Raw genomic sequence first — 18,371 nt, 5'->3', positions numbered from 1 at the left:
ATATAGAAATTATAAATTTAATTGAAATGACTAAACACTGTTTAAATTTGTGAACCGGCCAAATACTCTGTTCAAAGAAAATACATTGTATGTTTGTATGTGTGTTTGTCTAAAAAATTAAAAAAAACTTTTTATAAAACAAAAAAAAAAAAAAAGGTAGGTGCGTCTTATACTCCGGTGCATCTTATACTCCGAAAAATACGGTAACTTGTTTCCTTTAACCAGAAACCAATCCAAGGTAATAGGAAGACATCATAAGGGGTTTTTTTTTAAGCTACCACAATGAGAAAGGCAACGTTTTAAATTGAAAATAAGCCCTAGAGAACCTGCAACTGAGAACAGAAAGGTGAACATTAAAAATTAATCTTCTGACAAATGTGAATGCCAAAGTAACTGTTGCTAATACTGGAATGAAAGCTAAGAAACTGAAATGACTATGAATACTAGCAAGATAGTAATCAATTAAAATTTAAAATTGATTAGAATGGAAAGAAAAATAGACACTAGAGAAGGATCAGCAAATACAGCAATGTTAGGTTTCATAATAGAGTATAGAACATAATATAGAACAAAATTAAGATTGCATGAGTTCATCTAAAAATATTCAATGCCCTTGCCAAATTTGTCCATATTAAATACCAAAAACTGTTTCCTTTAAAGTCAAAGAACTTTCTAATGACCCTTAAGTAGATCACTAGTCCTTCAAACCTAGAGGTGAGGGATGCTTCTCTACTTCTATATATTGGCTGTGGTTAACACCAGAGTTTTGAAAAACAATACAATTTCAGCATTCTGAGAACCAAACACAGAATATGTATATTAGTGCTTAGTTATTTAAGAGCAATTGAGACACATAGTAAACTTTTGGGGATTATCTGGACAAATGGGTTACATTTTTAATTAATTTTGCTCCATGCATGACTTATTTCAAGCATCTACAGCAAGTCATTTTTTTTTTTACAATCTATATAAAAGTATTCAGAGTATCGCTGGGTTCCCAATCAGTTAACAGTTTGATTGATCATTTCTAGGAGAAAGAGATTTAGTGTTTGCACAACAGTGTAATACTTTGTATCAATACAGGAAACTGTCTTATGCTATCAGATGGTTAGTTGATTGAACAATGGTGTTGCCTTCGCTGAACGTCAACAGCTCTCCAAGGTTTCGGAGGTATGGTAGCCTCACCCAACCCTATATAGAGATGCCCCACGTTGACTGTGAAACATTCTCCATGTAGTTTTGCACACTTTTATGCATTCTCCAAATCTTTCCTTTCATCTCAGTCAGAACCTACCAATCATTTGGTTAGGCTTTGTCCATGCAGTATCATTAGCTAGCAAGCTATTAAACTCCATAATCCCATGCTAAAGGCGTTAGTGCATTTTATACCAAGACAATTAGAAGCTGCAGTTTTCAAGGACCATTCAAGTCAAAGAAGCCAACATAAATTTAGTCACTCGTAGTGGCAGCTCAAGATGAAATATGCTTTGGGGTAAGATTCATGCATTATCTTAGCAGATTCTGAAATAAATCCATAGCTAGCATGAGATGGTGCCCAATCAGGGTCTCCTTTCCTATTCTACTGAACAAATAATTGTAATTTAGCTTGCAGTGCATTCAGTTTGCTAAACTAGCTCTCTAAATATGACAGAATAAAAATGTCCATTCCTGGTATTTATTTATGTTTCTTTAAAATGTCCTCTAATGTTAATTACAATTCAAGGGAGCTTACCTTTTCACTGTCAATATGGGCAACATCTTTGGCTTCAGGATCTTCCTCCCACAATGGAGCTCCTTCAGGATCCTTTAGAAAGGCAACCAGTGACTAGAAAAAAAAGACAGCTCTTTAATCACAACTAAATAGATCTGTCAAATGCTGTCTTGGTCTTTCAGACACTAGAAATAGAAATATTTGGCTTGCTTTTCCAGTGAAGATTTTTTTTAAGAAATGCTGTCCCCTGATATGTTTCTTTTTAAAAACAGATTCAGAGTATTGAATCCAATCATGGCATTTTCAGTAAATTTTTTAGAAGAATAGATTAGAATTGGGAGAAGGCCATGCTGAATACTTGTCTGCCTGCCTGCCTGCCTGCCTATTACACCACCAAACTCATGTGACTCTGGACAGTTTACAATAAAAAGAAAGAAAAAGAAAGAAAAGCTACTAGTCACAATAGGTCATCATCTTGTGAGACTGTTTTGAGGGAAAGGACAAAGGAACGTAAACCTCTATAGTTCCATGGTGGAAAACTAAGATAAAAATTGAATGTTGTACAACAGAAATATCTGGTTACTGAAAGACTACAAATTGTCCAATGTATTAGAATAAAACTTGACTATTTCTTACAAACTGAGCATTAAGTAGGACTTCAGTATCACTAACCTATATCTCAAGATCAATGTATACATTTTATTACAGACTTAGCATATACATCTTTCTCTATATACGATATAGTTGTGTGTACATTTTTTAAATTAAATGTTCCATCATTTATTTATTAGATCTATGTTCCAACTTTCGTTTAGGAGCTCAATATGATGTACAGAGCACTCTCTCCTTCTTTTCTCCCCACAACACTAAGTGATGGGGCTATTAACAAAAGTATCTCTAGGACATAAGAGAGTCACAAAAGCTTTTTCTAAAAACAAACATAGATGCCATGGCCAAGTATTCTCTGTATATCTATTCAGTGGACCCTAAAATCATGAAAACAGATGGGAATTAGCAATTGTAGAAAATGGTAAAATAGGAAGGCTATGTTTTGCTTCAAAATAAGATGTGGTTTGGCTCCTTTACCTATCTTGTTTGAATGTATGATATTTTTGGTCTGTACTTTTGGCTTGAATTTAGGGTGTGATGTTTGATTTATCTGTATTTTATGATCAGCATGCCTATTCTTTGGATAATGTGTGCAATCTATGTTGCTCATTTTAATTTTTTAGCAACGGATGACTGACTATAGTGGATGGAAAGTTTTATTTGTGTATTCTCACTGGTCTGCCTTTGTGGAAATGCATGTTTTGTAACTGATTGCACCATTTTGTAAGCCTGTCCACAATACACGTGCAAGGTTCCAAGTGTTACTCAGTCCCCCAAAACAGTGTGGGGTGGGAAGGCATGGTGCTGTTTCAATCCAATGTATACAAAGTATGACAATTTACAATGGCTTCCTTTTGTCAAGGTTCCAAATAATGAACCCAACCAATTCAGCAACTCTTGACTTTCAGCTTTCTCAAATTTTGACACAAATGAAAATACTCAATAAAACTGTTCTCTGAGAAAGCTGAAAGACTCAGAGTTGCTGAATTGGTTGGGTTAATTATTTGGAACTTTGACACCCTTCCTTCCTTCCCTTCCCTTCCCTTTCTTTTCCTTTCGAACAAAAACTATATTCTGAGTATCATTCATGCGAATGCAGGGAGTCCCATCCAGTTATTTAGATGCACTGCACACACCCTTTGCCTTTCTCTGCTTATCCTCAGCTTTATCAGTATAAATTTTCCTTGGGGCAGTCCTGAGGGACAGGGAGGAACTAATCTTTCAAGTGTTAAAGAAACTGGCTGCATTATTTAGCTTCAGAAATGCCTGCATACGAAATCCATTTGCTAGATTTGGGATCTTTAATATAGAGGCCACAAACATTTCTCTTGGGATTCCAGCCTTCTTGATTATTTTAAATAAATCCCCCTTTAATGTAAAAAATAACTAGATACCTAGCATGTTAGAAAATTCCCTGTATTCAATATAAACAGAACTGAAAAAGATTTCATTCCTGGAGTTACAGCAGAAGAGACAGCATGTTGCTATTTTCTCAATTTACTATTATTCCCTGATACTTAAACTTATTTTAAAAACAATGGGAGATCTAAAGCCAAGGTAGTTTCTACAATCCAAGGTTTATAAAGCAAGCTAAAAGCTGAGGAATTAAGAAAAAACCGCTGTACGATTCCTTTCTGATCCAACTAAGAGATATGATTAGGATGGGACAACTATTTAAAACATTTAAATTTTGTGATTTCCTTCCTTTATTAGCAAGTCTGCACATGTTAATATCATAGCCTTATGGATATTTACTCTCACAATCACATCCACTTCAACAGTGTTTCCTCAAATATGAAAAGAAGCTCAGACTACATGTTTTTTTCCATAAGGTTCCACTGAACCTCATTAGCATGCATTCTGTTTCAGCCAAACGATTACATTCAGAAAATTTAAATTCTCTATCAGATTGCCAATGTAAAATGGGCTAGTTTCTATGTGTGGAAAACAATAAAGACTCAACCCAGATTCATATAACTATGATTGTGGGCGAGTTCCTCCCAGCCCTGACCTTACTAATGGGAGTCAAAGCATTGAGTACCTATCTTACTGAGTTTAATGAGGCAAGGGTAACATCTCTTTCACCTTTCATCAAATTGGTTCTGCAGTCTAATAATCTAGGTTTATCACAACTTCTAGATCTTGTTTTGGGTAACTTAAGGGGACACTGCTTAAGAAATCATTTTCAAAAATTTAGAAGAAAGCTTATGCATTCATTCAGAGGAAACTGCTGAATGTTTGAGAGGAATCTCCACTCCTCTTAGGCATAATCTTAACATGTGTATAAAACACCACCCTGGGCTGCAGCAGAAGAAAGAAAACATGTTTGAAATACAAAAGAGCATATGTGGAGAGCTTTGTTTGTTCTTGCTGATTTGACACAAAATGAAGTGTTGAATCTATTAACAGTTTAAAAACAGCATACACAAATTAAAAGCATGAGCACAAACAGCAGGATGGCTGGAGAGGATTCTCTTCAAAGGGAGAGAGATTTCAAAGTAAAATAAAAGTTTGATCCTAGAGTAAATCATATAAAACAAATCACATTTTCTAAGCAATCTCTGCTGAGTTATTGAAATAACTGTTTTTGTCTCTCCGTTACTGATAAATATACAAATTGTGAGCCTGAAGGCAAGGAATTATTGCTTTAAAATTGGTAATAACAAACATAACTGAAGATTCTAATGTGAGTTTTAGTGTCTTTTATCAATAACATGGACAATATTTTCTCTGGAGCCTAATTTTTAGTGTCTTCAAAATTTTATTTATGAATTAGAACCTGTTATCACTGAATAGCTTTCCTTAATGTCCAGATATATGTGGATTGCAATGTTCAGAATTCCAGTAATCTCAAAGAACAGCAGGTTGCAGAGAGCTGACATAAAAGGTTGTAAGAAAAACAGAATGCATTGAAATCAGAAAAGGTGACTGCTGAGCTATTTTTGTTTTTATCCACATGTACAGAATAAAAAAGGGAGGAACTTTAGCATACTGCCACCTGCATCATACAGGACAAGATTAAACCTTTTTTTTTTTCCAAAATCAAACAAATTTTCGGACTAGAATATTATGCAAATTGAATAAGCTTGACTTAATCTGCAGAATCTCTTTCTCTCCGTGAATAAAATCTGAAATTCAAAAGTTAACAATATAGATATTGGTTGCTTAGCATTAGCAGGACAAGACAGCTTTAAGGTTCAAAGAATTCTTCTACTCATACAGCAGTGGCAAGATTTCACCATGGGTGAAATATAAAAAGAAATGCCTCCTGGTAGGCATAACTGTCATATAATTTTGCAGATGTGCTCATCGACACAATTTAACAGTTGTTATGGAGTCTAGATAATTATTTCAGGAAGGTTCATTCTTATTTCTGTTGAACAATCATTAGAAACATTCTGGATGCTACTTATAGCAGAAGAAATGTTGGAAGCTTGTTTCAAGTGCCAGATAAGTAGTCCCTGTATTTTTTTTTCAGCTGAATATTTTCATGACCTTGATTTAGGCAAAACACTTCTGTAGCAGCTTCCATTAGTTCCAGTAAGGGACAAGTTTTGGATTGCTTTTATTTTTAAGGACCTGTGAACAAAACTTGTGGACTTTGTTTTGGACCTGGAGGATGGCTGTATTAGTTGAGGAGAATGCTATATCTAAGCACTACGTAGTCCCTACTTGGCTTTTGCCTAGGTAGTAAGTGTTTGCTAAAAAAAATAGTTCTCTTCTCTTTCCGAAAAGAAGTTCTTTTTGATTACTGCTGGGTTGGGTATTTCTCCTCTAGAGTTGCATGGTTAAGCCTTAGCATACATTCTATTTTAGAATATACATAAGTAGTCCTTGCTTAATGAATGAACATTCAGCATTCAGCTTCCATTCAAAGTTATGATTACACCAAATGAATGGTACTTAAGTCCAGTCCCCAAGATCACATGATCAAATTTCGAGTGCTTGGCAGCCCACCCGCACACTGCAAGGGTACTTCAATTCTTCACACTTACCTATCTCATCTCTGACCTTTTGGCTCCCCTGCCCAGGCCCTGCCACACACAACTGATTGTCACCATCTTCTGGCTCACTAGGCTTTCTTTTCAAGGCTGCTTGTGCTTTTCTCCAAATAGCACATGTAGTTCTTGCAATGCTTCAGAAAGCCTTAAGAAAGCTTCTGAGGCTTCACAAAGCCCTGCAAGAAGGCTACTCCTACATTCTCCAAACTGCATGCATCATTTGTAATGGTACGTGGGAATGGTATGCCTCTTTGGAGATGGGGTGGAGATGCTGCCTAGGGAGCAGTCAGATATAAAGAGAGCTTAGCCCGCAGCTGTACAGTGGGCAGAACAAATGGTTCAAGAGGGACAATCCCTAAGTTCTTGGAGGAGATGGAGGAGAATTGTATTTTCAGACTTGCAAGATTCTATTAATGTACCTTTACAGTAAAGTAGAATTGGCTTATTTGGTTAGGTTTTATGTCAGATCTATCTGGTAAAGCTGACATCATTCTTGTGATGCTTTGGAAAGTCTTCAGAAAGCAGCAGGAAGAAGTTGGCTCTTCCTCCTGTCTCCCAAGGTCATTTCCACATACATTACAGCCTATCTGAATAGAAGCATAAGATCATTCAACAAGCAAGTCTACTGCCAGACAGGAAGTTTAGAACTGTTGCCTGGTCCAAATGAGCAGCATGAAAACGATTCTCTTCTCCCTATAGGAACCACTGGGATAGGTCCATGTCACTCATGCTGGCATAGGAAGCATGCTGCGGTCCCCAAAGGCCTGAGTAGTTTGGCTGGAAGGATCCAGGAGAAGGGCCTTCTCTCCCATTGCAACTGCCCTCTGGAATATCAGAGTGGGGTTGGCCCCAACCCTCCTGATCTTCCGTAAGAACCTAAAGACCTGGTTCTGCCAGTTGGCTTGGGGCTCCAATGGGGAAGCATCACAGTGGAGGGGGTTGATTGATTAACAACAGATCCCACCTCCCTCCCATCCTGGTCTTGCCTTCCCCATCTTTTAATTGGGCTGTTATATTTGGCTGTGCATAGTGTTTTATTAATGCTTTTATTTTTTATGATTGTAAGCCGTCCAGAGTAAGGTAAGATGGGCAGCCACTAAATTTTATAAATAAATACATAAATAAAGTGCAGGAAAGAAAGTGGTGTGGCAAATATGCTAATAGGAGGGCACTTCAAAATATGCATGTAAGAATATGTAATATAAATGCCCCAAAATATAACTGAATATGGTGACCATATTGTGAATTCTTACCTGTTTTCATATACACAAAAAACTATGCTGAAAAACCATAACTTGTTATGTTTTTAGATCCATACATCATTTTTACTAAACATATTCAATGACACAATCAGAGTGCTAAAAATATTAATGCATAAAAATATTAATGCATTAATACAGAGTGCTAAAATATTAATGCTTTTTAACTATTTAAAAAATAGTTTAAAAGTTCAAAGGGTAACAGCTTTAGTTCTTGCTTGAGAGAATAAAATAGAACCCATAGAGATTTGAGCCATTCCATGACAATCTGTTTCATTGTTCTACACCTCTTACTCTTAGGAAACCTCTCCTGATGCCAATTAAAAACTACTTTATTGTAATTTTTTGTCCCATTTTCTGGAACAACTCTGAATAATTCTGCTCCATTTGCTAGTCCTTCAGATATTTGAAGGTAGCTATCATGCTCCCCATAGTCTTTACTTCTGCAGATTAAGAACATACTACATCTCTAAATATTCCTGACAAGTTTTTCCTTCCAGGCCCCTTTTAATCTTGTTCAGTTTCCCTCAGATGTGCTCCAGTTTATCAGTGTCCTTTTTAAGATGCAATACCCCAAATGGGATGCAGTATTCTAGGTATCGTCTGACAAGTACAGAATAGAGTAGAACAGTGGCTTTTCTTGATCCTGAGGCTATTCCTCTGTATATGCAGCCTAGGTAGCATTGACTTTTCTGCAACTGCATAAAACTGTCACCTCATGTTCAGACTATGATCCACTGAGACAGGGGTCCCCAACCCTTGGTCCATGGCTAGTTGGGAACTGGTCCACGCAATCGGTGGGCAAGCTCACAAAGCTCCTTTTGTGCAAGCAGCAGGCAAGCACACGAAACCATTCCCCTGCCCCCCGCCTCCCCGCTGCCGGTCCACAGAGCCAGAAAGGTTGAAGACCCCTGCACCAAGACACCCAGATTTTTTTCTGCATATGCTGCTGCTCACGGTGAAATAGGATTCCATTACTATAATTACCTACTGATATCTCTCTCCTTCCAGGAATTAATCAATTCCCCTTTCAAAGCTATCTGAAGTTTACGCGTATGAAGTAATTTATTCTGTCTGCTCTGAATCCAACAAATGTTTGCAAAAGCAAACACCCGCTCTGTTCTCTTTATGCACTTTGCAATTTTATAAGCTGCTTTAATGTTCCCACTTGGTTAACCTTATTTTTTCAATATAAAGGAGAGTAAATACTTGAGTTGCCCATCACAAAGCTGCTTCTGTAGCCTCTGTATGCTCTTTTCTGCACTTTTTCTACCTTTTAAATGTTTGAAAGATTAAAACATAGGTAGAACATTTCATAAAAACATAGAAAACTGAAGGCAGAAGACGACCTAATGGTTCGTCCATCAAGTCTGCCGTTTGAGTTATTATTTAAAAAAAAAAGTCAGATGATGGACATGTGTTTATCCTAAGCATGTTTAAACTTCATTACTGACAAGTAACCAGTACCTCCCCTAGAAGCTGATTCCAAACTTCCACTACTCTTTCTGTGAAGTAATACTTTCTAACATTACTTTTGAACTTCCCTCCTGCCAGTTTGGAGTTATGCCCCTGAGTTCTTAATTTTTGCTTTCTGGAACCTTATTCACACCCTTAATATATTTAATGGTTTCAATCATTAAATTGAATTCTGTCCTCCAGGTTGTATATACTCAGTTCCTCCAATCTCTCCTGATATGATTTGTCCCTCAGACCTTGTACCATTTGTATTGCCCATCTCTGGACTTGCTCAATCTTGTCAATATTTTTTTTTAAAGTGAGGTCTCCAGAACTGGACACAGTATTCCAAATGACTTACATGAGGGAATAGAAGGGGAACTTAACAAATTTGCAGATGATACTAAGCTGGCAGGAATAGCTAACACCCTAGAAGACAGGCTCAGATGGATCTTGACAGACTTGAACATTAGGCCCTATCTAACAACATGAAATTCAATGTAGAGAAAAGTAAAGTCCTACACTTAGGTAAGAAAAACCAAAAGTACATATATAGACTGGGTGAAACTAGGCTTAATAGCAGTGATTGTAAGAGGGATCTTGGAGTCTTTTACAAAAGGATACAATCAAGACCAAGTGGGGTACTAATACCACTCTATAACGCCCTAGTACACCTAAAGTACCGCATCCAGTTTTGGTCACCACACTATAAAAAAGATGTTGAGACTCTAGAAAAAGTGCAGAGGAGAGCAACCAGGATGATTAAGGGACTGGAGACTAAAACATATGAAGAATGGTTACAGGAACTGGGCTAGTCTAGTGAAGAGAAGGACCAGGGGAGACATGATAGCAGTGTTCCAATATTTGAGGGGCTGCCACAGAGAGGAGGGGGTCAAGCTGTTTTCCAAAGCACCTGAAGGCCAGACAAGAAATAATGGATGGAAACTGAACAAGGAGAAATTTAACCTAGGAATGAGGAGGAACTTTCTGACAGTGAGAACAATCAAACAATGGAACAGCTTGCCTTCGGAAATTGTGAGAGCTTCATTACTTGAGACTTTCAAGAAAAGATTGGACTGCCATTTGTCAGAAATGGTGTAGGGTCTCCTGCTTCAGCGGGGGGTTGGACTAAATGACCTGTAAAGTCCCTTCCAACTCTGCTAATCTGTAATCTGTAAAATGGCATTCAACTAAAGTCCTATATAGTGGTATTAGGACCTCCTTTTTCCTACTGGTTATCCCTTTAGTGATGCATCTCAGAATTTCCCCCCCAGAATTTCTAGGATAGCTACATTACAGAGTCTTAACTTATTCAAACATGGAACCTTTGATAATCTGATATTCCAGCTTATAATGCTGATAATCTGGGCTCCCATGCTAAATAAAATGGATTCATATAAATTCATAGCATAAAGTTGCCCTGGGACATTTGGAGAACTTCTGGAGGTCATGGTAAAAATCTGGGTTTACATTTTTACAAGATAAATTCAACTGAGATGAGAAGTGGACCCAAGCAGCAGAATTCTTTAAAGATATCCTGGAGCTCAATATGGTTAATTCTCATTTAGCGATCAGAATTTGGACCAGCAACTCTGTCCTTAAGCAAAGCAGTGAAAATGTAACTGTTTTTAGGATCTTACTTCAGCTTTCCTTTGCTGTACATACCTGCAAAGGTAATAAATGCAAGGAATGGTCACAAAGTTACTTTTTTTATCACTGTTGTAACTGAGAATGATCGCTAACCAAAGACTATCTGTACGTCTCTTGAAATAATTGCAGAGGCAGAGCCAACTGAAATTCATATGCCTCCTGAGTTTCCTTTGAATTATTTTATTTCTTAAAGCTACTACTGTGCTAGGTCCAAATTTAGAAGTCACAACACTGGAGGCACTCAACCTTTTTCTGTAGAGAAAGAGGACAACCTGTGCTAAGTTACTATTCCATCTTGATCCTCACTATTTGCCTACTTGGAATTGGGAACCGTAAGCACAACTAAAAGCCAAAACTCTCCAAATTTTGGCAATGGAGTCACCTCCTAGGCAAAAGCCTCAGCAGATGGGCCAACACACTTGCCTCTGACAATGGCTCTAACCCCAGAGATGGAGCTTCTTTAACCTGGTCTATTTTCTCGTGTCCTCTAGAGGCCATTTTTCTCTGAAGTTCTTGCTTTGTGTAAATCCTATTAAGGCCAGGCAGGAAAGAGAAGGAAAACAATGGTTAGGGAGGAAGGCTACTTCACCAATTCTCGACTGAAGGCTTCATCTCTGTTAGTTTAATCTATGTCTCTAGTGAGATCTTGAAAAAGGCCATTTCATCTCTCTTTTAATCTTGTTTCACAGCAGATGAAAAAAATAAAATAAAAAGATGAGTATTTTCCCAATCACTCTTCGTTTCATGCTATTAGATATAGTCTGGCATAAAAGGGAACTAACAGCAAAGACAAGATCATCTCATTAAAAACAATCACAATAACTATCCTCTCTCTTTGTTAGCAGATTGCAACGAAGCTGCAATTTAGCATTAACTCAATCTAGTTAATCACACATAGATTCACAGGATGTTTGGCATGCATATGTACAGGAGACTTGAGACCTTTAGGTCACTCAAGCAGCTGTTTACAAAATGTACCACCTCTCTTCCATCCAAAAATAAAGCTGCATGTATTAACATCTGTTCTACATCCAAACACAGCCTTTCTTTTCCAAAAGGTTTGGAACAACTGTAAATTTACCTTCAGTGTAAAAGCTCTGTTATATTCAGTGTGAAATGCACCATCTCTGTAAAGAAGAAAAACAGTAATTAATTTTAGCAACGCCATTAGAAAATCACGCAGCTCTTTATTCTGGCCAGACTAAATGAACTTTTTGTCATTTTGCAAGCCTGTGCAAAACAGAACAATGAAAAACAAGTTTTTGAAGCCAACAGGTCTCTAATGGGCAATCTCTTCCATAAGCCTTAATGAGACCATTTACCATAGACCAGGTTTAGGGAGTGGCAGATACCCAGGGGAACTTCCATTAACAGTGCACTGCTCTGTTTAGGCAGCTTAATCCCCACCGAACAAAAGCAGACATGTGCTCAAGTCCTCTGAAATCAATGAATTGATAAAATACTTTCAGCTTATTCAGGAAATATTGGTAGAGACCACCTTACTGAAATGAATCAGAGCATATAGGCAACTGAAAGTAACTCAAATGTGTTGGTATTAGAGTCTGAATTGTTTTTCAAACATAACTGTTTTTTAAAACACTAGTCAGTTCAAGATCATATTGACATGTTTTTCCCTATTTCTTTCACATCGGATTTGAAAAAAGATAATTTCCAGAAATCACTTTGACCCTCTATTACTGCTGCTCATACTGGAATAAAAAAGATTATGTTATTGATCTGTAACACATTTTTATTGAGGCAGTTCCCCAAAGGTGCAACACTTTTGTTATCGCAACAAAAATCTCTATCATAATAAATATACATACACATGGAGCCAGCTGTTTATAATTCTACTTATCATCTCACTATAGAAAAGAGATGACAGCCAGAATGATGAGGCCCTGCCTACTTATGATGCCTGAATTTTTAGAGTGAAAGAATTGGTCTTGTGCTAGCTGATCAGCTCCAAATTTTGAATGAAGCCTGGCCATCTGCTTATTCTTGTTCTTGCTGAGCATTTTGTCCTGAACATGGAAGTGAGTCTATGAGCATGAGGTTGATGAGCAGATATATCAAAATTGCCAGGCTGCAACTTGCTCCACGGAATATGACAACCATTGGGTCCTACTTCTTGTAAAGGAAGACTGAATCAGACTCAAGAAGACTATCTCTTGGAGTTCCTGTTCAAGGAAGTGTAACTTATGAAAATCACAGTTGTCACTCTTCTGTGCTAAGGACCTCGGCTCAAAAGCAATGACATCTGGAGCTTGAAGAACAATGCAAAGCAAGCTAACGTTATCATTCTTCTGAAATATGAATGGGGAGGCACACAAACTATGAATGTATAGTTTAGCTTGGCAAGTTGATTGAAAGACATTGAAACAAAGTTTTCCCCATACCCACCTGCAGTGGGAAATTGCAGCCTGTATTTGATAGGACTCCAACTTTTAGCAAATGCACAGATTAATCAAGCTTCCATTCCAGCATCCGAGTTTCCCCATAGGCATACACAATACACATACACAGGGGGTCGAACTCAACCTTGGGAACAATTCAGGCACATCTGGGACTAACCAGGATGTTTAAAAATTATAAAGCATTCAATGTAGAAATCAGATTTGTATCTATTATATACAGCAATCTAGATTAAGCATTTTAAAATCATATTAATATGCACGAGGCAGTTAAATAAAGATTTTGAACTCTTATGGAAATCAATAAGAGAAACTGATTCAACTTCAATGAGAATTTAACTAGGGACTACCAGTTTATTGCAAGCAATCTTGGACATCTTGCCAGCATGGGTTTTAACCCACACAATGGAATGCACTGGCATTCAAAATGTGGAGGAAGAAGAAACTAAAATACAAATATTCAATGAAATAACCACTGCATTAATGAGCAAGATTATTCATACATGGTGCAGGCTACTAGCTGATTCTGGTTTAGACTTAAAGGGATTTTTGTAAGCCACCCAAAATCATTGAGAGTGAATTGGGTGGCCATACAAATTTCCTTAAATAAATAAATGAATAAATGTATATTACCCTGTGTAGGATTGTATTGTGCAATAATGTCATTCTCAAAGCCATATACCATCCTAGCAATTTCAACGTAATAGCCACTAACCCACTCATGTACATACTTGTAGTGTAGTAATTCTATCCCTTTCTCTTTCAAACCAGGATCAACCTTCATCTTCTTGCATAGTTTTCGGCTTTCTGAATCACTACAAGAAATAAATGAACATATTTTATTTTTTAATAAAGTGTTAGTATCATATTACAATCAACATTAACTGTAAGCATATTATTCTACTTTAGCATCTTTATTTAAAGTGTCTAATTCTTTAGATCAAATAAAAATCCACATTAAAGATCAAAGTTTCAGTTGTATATTGAGGTAGATAATAGAAACTGGGCTTTTGGGGCATTTGGATTATAATATTTCCTTCATAGAGAAGTTAAAGCCATTCTATTTCTATATACTTTAACGGTAGCCGTTGTGATTGTTTCAACATGGTTTAATGTTTTCTGATTCTAATTTTATGATGTAAAAGCTTTAAATTAATTTTTCATTGTTGTTTGCTTGTACATCAACTTGGCTACCTGCCAGGCAGGAATCTGAAATCACATTAGAGCCTGAAGAAAATACAGCATCTAGCAGAACCTACTTTATTTGAGATAAACAACCTTTAAAAAAAATAAGCAAGTTTATTCTTACAATATTTTTCTGAACCTGCTTTTTCCACTACACCACTTCCCAATGGAAACAATAACAATTAACAATACAATGATGAAATACAAACATAAAATCATTAATGTCTCATGCTTCAGATAGATACTTCTGACTACAGGTAGTCCTCGACTTACCACAGTTTGTTTAGTGATGGTTCGAACTTACAACAGCACAGAAAAAAGTGACTTATGACCATTTTTCACACTTATGACCACTGCGTCATCCCCATGGTCACGTGATCAAAATTCAGATGCTTGGCAATTGACCATTGCAGTGTCCTGGGGTCATATGATCCCCTTTTTCAAACTTCCAATAAGCAAAGTCAATGGAGAAGCCAGATTCACTTAACAACAGTTACTATCTTAACAACTGCAGTGACTCACTTAACAAATGTGCAAGAAAGTTGTAAAATGGGGCAAAACTTACTTAACAAATGTTTCATTTAACAACAGAAATGTTGGACTCAATTGTGGTTGTAAGTCAAGGACTACCTGTATAAGATTGTGTATATGTATGTTGTATGTAAATGTACAGCATATGTAATCAGTTCAATAAGGAATAAATATTTTTCTTGCCTGTTTCTTTACCGCATCATTATTTAGTTTCATGTCTAATATTACTACACTATCTCTTTCCTTCACCCCAGCTTTGCCTTTATTTTTATTTTCTCTCTGTAGCTTTGCTAGAAGGGAGAGAGGTACCTGTAATACGTGTATGGGTATTTAATGAAAGTGACGTGTATGAGACAGAACAGTTAGTATATGCAGTGAGAATTAATCAATTTTATAAATGGCGGACCTCCTTGTACTGAGACTTAATTCTAAATAGTGATTGTTTCAATTAATACATATGTTTGGGATGGAATTTCTGACAAATATGCCTACAAACATGCGCACAAACAAGCACACAAATATTTCTGACAATTACTCATGTTCGAAAGGGGAAATTCTAGAATTATTTTTAGCTGAAGTTGGCAAAATGAAGAAAGCTGGACGTTGCTCAGAATATTTATCTTTCTTTTTCTGTGATTTACTCCCAGATAAGCTTTCCAAGAAGTGTTACAGAATGAAAATACCACTATTGAGAAAGCCCTACCACAGACACATTTGGACAAATGCAAGTAAGAGCATATGCAAATACATAAGGATATATATGGAAATCAGATGCAACTAGACCTATTTTAACTAGATTTTCCAAATCTTAGACAGAGGATTTCTACATTTTTATACAGTAATTTTACTAAAGATTATAATTATAACAATCAAAACTAATACAAAGTGAAAAAAACAAAAAAGCGTGCAGAAATAAAAAGAAATAGAAAAGGAAAAATAAACAAAAATACATATGTTTATATATGTATGGAGGAAACTGACTACCTGGATCCTTACCAATCTGGTTTCAGGCGTGGCCACAGCACGGAAACGGCATTGGTCGCCCTAGTAAATGATCTCTGGCGGGCCAAGGATGGGGGTTGCTCCTCCATCCTGGTCCTTCTTGACCTCTCAGCGGCGTTCGATACCATCGACCATGGTATCCTGCTGCAGCGGCTCAGGGGGATAGGGTTAGGAGGCACTGTTTTACAGTGGTTCTCCTCCTATCTCTCAGGCCATCTGCAGTCTGTTTGGGCGGGGGGTCAGGGATCCTCCCAGAGGCCTCTCACTTGTGGGGTGCCTCAGGGCTCGGTTCTCTCTCCTCTGCTCTTTAATATCTATATGAAACCGCTGGGTGAGATCATCCGTGGTTTTGGGGTGAGGTATCATCAATATGCTGATGATACCCAGCTTTACATCTCCACCCCTGACCACCCTAGGGATGCCCTTTCCGTGATGTCCCACTGCCTGGAAGCGGTGCGGGTTTGGATAGGGAGGAACAGGCTGAGACTCAACCCTTCCAAGACTGAGTGGCTGTGGATGCCGGCATCCCGGGATCTGGAGGTTCCATCCTTAATGATCGGAGGTGAAACCCTTGCTCCGTCCGATAGGATCCACAACTTGGGTGTCCTCCTGGATTCTCGGCTGTCTTTAGATGACCATCTGACGGCCGTAACCAGGGGGGCCTTCGCACAGGTCCGTCTTGTGCGCCAGTTGCGCCCGTTCCTAGACCGGGATGCCCTCGCCATGGTCACTCACGCCCTTGTTACCTCTAGGTTGGACTACTGTAACACCCTCTACATGGGGCTGCCCTTGGGATGTGTCCGGAGGCTTCAGCTAGTCCAAAATGCAGCCGCGCGGGTAGTTACGGGGGCGTCTAGATACTCCCGTGTAACACCTCTCCTGCGTGAGCTGCACTGGCTACCGGTGGCACTCCGGATACGTTTCAAGGTGCTGGTGCTCACCTATAAACCCCTTCATGGCTTAGGCCCGGGGTACTTGCAGGACCATCTCCAGCCGTTCTCCCATCGTCCTGTGCGCTCTCACAGAGTCGGCCTCCTCAGGGTGCCGTCGGCCAAACAATGTCGGCTGACGACCTCCAGGGGGACAGCCCCCGACCTTCTTTCCTTCCGTCGCGAGCTGAAGACGTGGCTCTTCCGCCAATTAAACTGATCCGTTTGGGGGTACACTGGTATAATTTTAAATCGTTTTTTAATTGGGTTACTGATTTTAATTTGGTATTGTATTGTGATTTGTATTGATGTTGTCATTTTGTAAGCCGCCTTGAGTCCCTAGGGAGAAAGGCGGCATATAAATCGCAATAAATAAATAAATAAATAAATAAATAAATAAATATGTGTGTATTGTGTGATTTCTCATCTTCATCACAAGTATAAACAATTTTAGTAACTTCTCACTTTATTTTAAAATACAAGAAATGATCTCTTCTTCCCATATCCTATTTCTTACCTATAAACAAATACATAATGCCTCATTGTTTCACTCCTGATGTCAGCAAAAGTCCATTAAGGGTTACCAGAAACAATAATATCTCTATTTTAACTAAGATCAAATAAACCCACTTTATATTCATTCCCTTTACTTCTAATAATCTTTAGTCCTTCCAAATAATGTCCTAGAACTGGATATATTTTTTACTTTCTTCCTTTTCACAAAATTTTTCAAACTTTAACAAGCCTCTTTTGTAAATCCAGTGTAGGAAAATTATTCAGCTCAATCTCTTGATCTGTTTATTTCCCTTTTAATTATTAAAACATCAATCTTATTTATTTATTTATTTATTAATCAAATTTCTATACCGCCCTACTCCCGAAGGACTCAGGGCGGTGAACAGCCAAGATAAAATACAGACAATACAAATATTAAAAATCCCTTAAAATTATTAAATATTTCGGCCGAAACACAGATTAAAACACCCAATTTATAAAATCACGAATTAAAAAATTTAAAATTTAAGAATTTAAAAGAGGGGAGTTAGGCCAGGCCAGACCAATCATTTTTGTATGTCCAGTATTGCATCTTCTTCCATATCATTTTTGTAGACATCCACTTTCAACTGAATCTTGATCTTGTCAGGTAGAAACTGCTCCTATTCTGTAACAACTTTTACACACATTGTATGTATAGACAGACTTTTAAAATGGACCTCTGGGTCCATTGTTCAAAAATATTTATGATAAAATATTTTGTTTCATTCTGTAACTGTAAGTTGTGATTAAGTGTTCTTTTTCTTTAATTGAAATATTTAATTCCTTCTAGATTCCTCCAGTGTCCAATTTTTAAAATCTTATTTTTGTTTAATTCAAAACAAAATCATTTCCAAATGGGAAAGATTCTTTATAATTAATTCCAAAATCCTATTTCAAATTTATCTGGACCATTAGTTAATTTATAACTTCCTAAAATCCAGGTTTTAATCACTCTTTAGTTGTTTATTTCCCCCCAATTTTTTTTTTAAAATAAGTTCTTAAACTTAAGTTAAAACTTCTTTCGCTGAAGATTGAAGGAAACTCACCTGGTGCTTTATAGCTTGTTGATCCAAATGTTCCTAATGGCT

At 37.4% G+C, this 18,371-nt stretch overlaps 1 protein-coding gene across 1 annotated transcript in view; it reads right to left on the bottom strand.

The window, feature by feature from the left end:
* PDIA5 (protein disulfide isomerase family A member 5) overlaps positions 1-18,371 on the bottom strand; it is a 213,777-nt gene that overhangs the window by 104,875 nt on the left and 90,531 nt on the right. Inside the window, exons 4-6 of the mRNA XM_034422861.3 lie at positions 13,831-13,914; positions 11,767-11,812; positions 1,733-1,825 (exon numbers count right to left, since the gene is read on the bottom strand). Of these exons, the coding sequence (XP_034278752.2) occupies positions 1,733-1,825; positions 11,767-11,812; positions 13,831-13,914 (223 nt within the window). The remainder of the gene's footprint in view (positions 1-1,732; positions 1,826-11,766; positions 11,813-13,830; positions 13,915-18,371) is intronic.

The sequence above is a fragment of the Pantherophis guttatus genome, chromosome 1, assembly GCF_059756535.1.
Source record: "Pantherophis guttatus breed Tessera chromosome 1, ASM5975653v1, whole genome shotgun sequence".
In the NCBI taxonomy this organism is placed as follows: domain Eukaryota; kingdom Metazoa; phylum Chordata; class Lepidosauria; order Squamata; family Colubridae; genus Pantherophis; species Pantherophis guttatus.
Note: the sequence above shows the minus strand (reverse complement) of the source record. Positions and strands in the feature narration are given on the sequence as shown.